This window comes from Nicotiana sylvestris, chromosome 11 (assembly GCF_000393655.2).
Source record: "Nicotiana sylvestris chromosome 11, ASM39365v2, whole genome shotgun sequence".
Taxonomy (NCBI): Eukaryota; Viridiplantae; Streptophyta; class Magnoliopsida; order Solanales; family Solanaceae; genus Nicotiana; species Nicotiana sylvestris.
Genome location: NC_091067.1, coordinates 5,618,895 through 5,623,485, shown reverse-complemented (window position 1 = coordinate 5,623,485; position 4,591 = coordinate 5,618,895). Strand labels below are relative to the sequence as shown.

At 32.7% G+C, this 4,591-nt stretch overlaps 1 protein-coding gene across 1 annotated transcript; it reads left to right on the top strand.

Annotated features, from left to right (window-relative positions):
• Positions 1 to 986: 986 nt before the first annotated feature.
• Positions 987 to 2,631, top strand: LOC138880687 (mitochondrial import inner membrane translocase subunit TIM8-like). The gene is made up of 2 exons (XM_070160863.1): positions 987 to 1,067; positions 2,368 to 2,631. Exons 1-2 carry the CDS (start codon positions 987 to 989, stop codon positions 2,629 to 2,631), a joined length of 345 nt encoding a protein of 114 aa, XP_070016964.1.
• The last annotated feature ends 1,960 nt before the right edge of the window (positions 2,632 to 4,591 follow it).

The following is a 4,591-nucleotide window of genomic DNA, read 5'->3' as shown; positions in this document are numbered from 1 at the left end:
TTTGCTTGTGTGATCAAATTGCCAAAATAACACCTAGAACAACGGATTTAGCGCCAAATCACATGAAATTCTTAAGAACACTTTAAAATTCTTATTTTCACAACCGGACGTCCGAATCACGTCAAATCAGTTCCGTTTCTCACCAAATTTCACAGATAAGGTAAAAATATTATTTTGGATTTGTACTGGGCTTCAGAACCTTTTAATTTTCAGTCTTTTAATTTTCATCAAAAATTCATATCTCGAGTTATGGACCTCAAAATTCGATTCCGGGCATACGCGCAGGTTCCATATTTTAATACAAACCCACCGGAACTATCAAAATATGAATCCGGATCCGTTTACCTAAAACATTGACCGAAGTTAACTAAATCAACTTTTAAAGGCAAAAATTATTATTTAAATCAACTTTCAACATAAAAGCTTTCCGGAAATACGCTCGGATTGCGCATGCAAATTGAGAAGGGATAAAATGAGGTTTTGAAGGCCTCGGAATACGGAATCGAGTTCTAAAACATAAGATGATCTTTTGGGTCATCACAACTATAATACACCTCGACCAAAAAAACAAGCTTTAAGGTTTACAACTCGTTAGGAAAATACCTAGGTGAAGGTCATAGCCCTAGGCCTTTTACACTATTTGAAAAATATCCAAAAATAATATTCCCTAGTTTCATATCATTAGAATTGTAATCCCTAGCATAATTTTAGAAGTAAAAACAAAACAATATTTGTGGAAGTGCAATATAGATATTTCACATGCTTAGTCCAAATATATACTACTTTATCCCATTCATATAGCTCCCTGTGGAATTCGACCCCGACTCTATTGGGTATTACTATTGCATCAACCATTTCATATCCTTGAATAAAGGTGTGACTTGGACGAGATCAATCTACCTGAAAATGATAGGAGATCTACCAAAAGTCACCTGAAAGAACCTAATGTGTGGGAATGCAGCAAGTCCAAAAGCAGTCTTCATAACATGGCTTCAATTTCAAGACAGATTACTCAAAGTTACAAGGCTAAAAAGCTAGGGTATGCAGATAGATACAAGTTGTCAAATGTGCAAACTAACAGAGGAAAGCAAAGGCCATCTAGTTGCTGAATGTGAAGTTAGCAGAAGAGTGTAATGTAAACTAATGGCATAGATACAAATTGATCGGCCATCAATGATGATATGAGACAAATGCAAAGCTGGATAGAATAGAGAGCATGAGGAAAGACAAAGCAAGCAAACATACTAAGTTGGTATATACAGAGTTCATATAGGCAATATGGATTGAACGGAACAACAGAGTTTTTATGTAGAAAGCGAAAACAAGTGATGTTATAGGTAGAGAAATAGCCTATACCTGTCATGTTCGTGTTGCTGAGAATCTTAAGATGGCTTTACAGAATTTCAGATTTCCTAGTTAATTGTATAGGATAGTTTCTATTACCGTGGATGTGTTTGTCATATGAACAATAGACTGAGTATAAAGTCTAGCTGGATTTTTAAATATTCTACTTGGTAATTAATGAAAGTTGATAGTTACCAAAAAAAAAAAAAAACTTAGCTAAACAGGCTGGTAGTCAGTGTACTCTAATGCAAGCATTAATGACTTCTTCCACGACTCGGACCTTGACATATAAATCACACATAATAGTTTTAGAAGCCAAATATCGCAGTCTACTAAATTTAAAATAAATATGCCACCTAAGGCCATTAAAGCAATTGCTGCGCCTAAAAAAATAAATTCCCCAAGTGGACCAAATTATTAAATATATTTATACTATTCAAATGTATAAAATTATTTGGAATTTTTTTGACACTCTATTGAGTGCCATGTTAAACTTGAAATTACTAGGTAATGAAAATTTAAATAATATTATGTTAACCTTAAATATTTTTCTAAACATTACATAAGTTTTTGTAAACGGTAGAAATACACGCAAGATGACTTGAACACTAGTACTATAAATATGCTTAGATAAAAATGTATACAAACTTTATTGTATATATGCAATCCACTTATTAAAATTTGGCTTAGCTAATAATTTTATCAAGGCATTAGTTTGAATGTTAGCATCCTTTTATAGTTGGATTTATAAAGTATATGTATATTTTGTATGTAAGCGTGCGTTTGGGAATGATATTCGATATTACAGTATCTTTTGAAAATCATATATCATCCAAATACCAAAATTTTAAAAGTTCATAATGAATACAAAGTCAAATATTTAAATATCAAAAGTTTATAGTAAATGCTAGTGCACCCTTTAAGGCCTTAAATTCAATATGAATAAACCCACAACAAAACAAATTTAACTTAAAATTAAGCAATCATGTTAATTTATTTATTTATTTTTTTACTATTCTTCAGAAAATAGTATTCGTAACCCAAAAGTTCCATAGATCCTTCAGCCCTAAATTCCCCGAATTGCAGCAATTTCTCAGTCAAGAGAAGGAAAGGGCCATGCTCAATGAAGTAGTTGCAAAGCTTACAAGTTCCTGCTGGGAAAAATGTGTTACTGGTACTCTTGGAAGCAAGTTTAGCTTCAGTGAATCTAATTGTTTAACCCACTATGCACAACGCTATATGGAGATGAGCGCGATCATTATGAAACGGTTCCGAGGCATGCACTGAAGAAGAATGAGCCTTATAAAATGGATATAATAATACTTTTGATTCCTTTGCCAAAAAAAAAGTTAATTTATTTTTTGAAATACCTTTCTTTTACTAGTTGCATGATTTGTGACAGAAGGGTCAATCATGTTAGAAAAATCTGACATTTCTCTTTCCACAAATTCACAATTTCAAATGGGACAAATAATTACTATGATCTAAAAGATTTTAGCAAAACAACGTGTTCACTTGACTAGAGAAATAGAGGCATAAATTATTCCAAATTGGAAACTGAGGATTAAAAAAAAAAAGGAATGATAGGACAAACATGCAATATATTCTGCTTGAACAAGTAAAAGTAAATAAGTTACATAGACTTTTTTGAAGAATGCATATCTATGTGAATGTAACTAATGCCAGTTTAGTGATATTATTTGAAGTAAAAAAATTTATTAGTTATAAATTATTAATTGTAAATGGATTGGCAATTATAAATTATTAATTGTAAATTATTATCGGGTTTTCATACTAAACATATCTAATTAAACTCAAATTTATATTTTGTTCCACTTTGTAAAGGATAAAAGTGTAAATAAAGATAAAATCAACATATCTTCAAACACATTACTTAGTTAGTTACGTGAACATAGTATGTGAAAGATTTTTAATAAATAATTGAGAGTCAAGAACGTGAGCACATGATTTTTGCCCTATGAGAATCACTCCCAAAAAAATTCAAAATAAAATAATTTTTTCTGTTGTTTGCAATTTTGTGAATTTTTATAGTATTTTCCGTCATTATTTGCATGAGTTCGTGCATGTTTGTATGTTTAAATAAATGAAAAATACAAAAAAATAGATTGCATTTGCATTTAGGATTTAATTTTATAATTTTTTTAGTTGAGTAGTAAATTACTTTTTTTACAAAAAATGAAAGAATAAAAAATAACGTATTTTGCATTTTTAAAGTGTTTAATGTCAAATTGTGTGATTATTTTATTTTTTAGTATTTAATTACTTGTGATAAATATTATTTAAAGTAGATTAGTATTTTAAGTCAATTTTGGTTTTATAATTTGAGTTAGGATTTTTGGTTTTAATTTTGAAGACAATTTAGGAAGAAAAAGAATTAATAAGAGAAAAGGAAATCAAATTGGGCCAAACTCAATTTAACCACCAAAGCCCAAATCAAATACACCCAAACCCGCCCTAAATCAGCCCAAAAACCCGTCCCAACCAGTCTGGCCCTATACTGAACAAAACAACGTCATTTGGACTCGCCTCAATCCGAGCCATTAAAGAATTGTTCATCCAACGGTCTAGAACACACTCCGTCGCCCATATCCGACCCCGACCCGTTTTTCAGAGACCGATCCGGTCTCAAAGGAGTCTAAAATGGTATCGTTCCATTTAGTCAGATGATCCAGGCCGTTGATCTCGTTTGATCGAACAGTCTGGATCCAATTCCACCCCTAGTATATATGTGTCCAACCAAACCCGCCTCCTTCAGAACCCCTCAACCCTTTCGTCTCTAACCAAACCCTAGAGATGCCGCCACCATACCCTCACCGCCTCAGGGTGGCGGCGCCGGCTCCGTTCACCCTCATCTTTACACCATAGAACCACCTCGAGCCCCTCTTACCAAATCCATCATTAGTTTCCTTCGAATCTGACCGGAACTCGTCGAATTTTAAATCTAAGTTCGAACCTAAAAGTTCAAAATCAGTTTCCGTTGAGCCTGATGACACGCATCGATCCAAGCCTCTAGTTTTGTGATTAGAAGGTCGACTCACTACAAAACCGATGTTGGTCATTTGTTCTTAATAAAGAACAAATGATTAGAAGAGGTTGCTAACCAGTGGTAGGGACTAGGAAATGCACTAATGAACTAATAAATTATAAGCACAAAGTAGTGAAATGAATTAAAAATCAAAAGGAGACTGACAGTGGTTAGCTTAATGCCTTTTTAGAGTTGGAAAGT

Excerpts from the sequence above, each read along its gene's own strand:
- LOC138880687 (XM_070160863.1), top strand. The coding sequence starts at position 987 with ATGGCTTCAATTTCAAGACAGATTACTCAAAGTTACAAGGCTAAAAAG. Across the intron at positions 1,068-2,367 it reads ATAGATACAAGTTGTCAAAT|AAAATAGTATTCGTAACCCA; the intron begins GTGCAAACTAAC and ends ACTATTCTTCAG.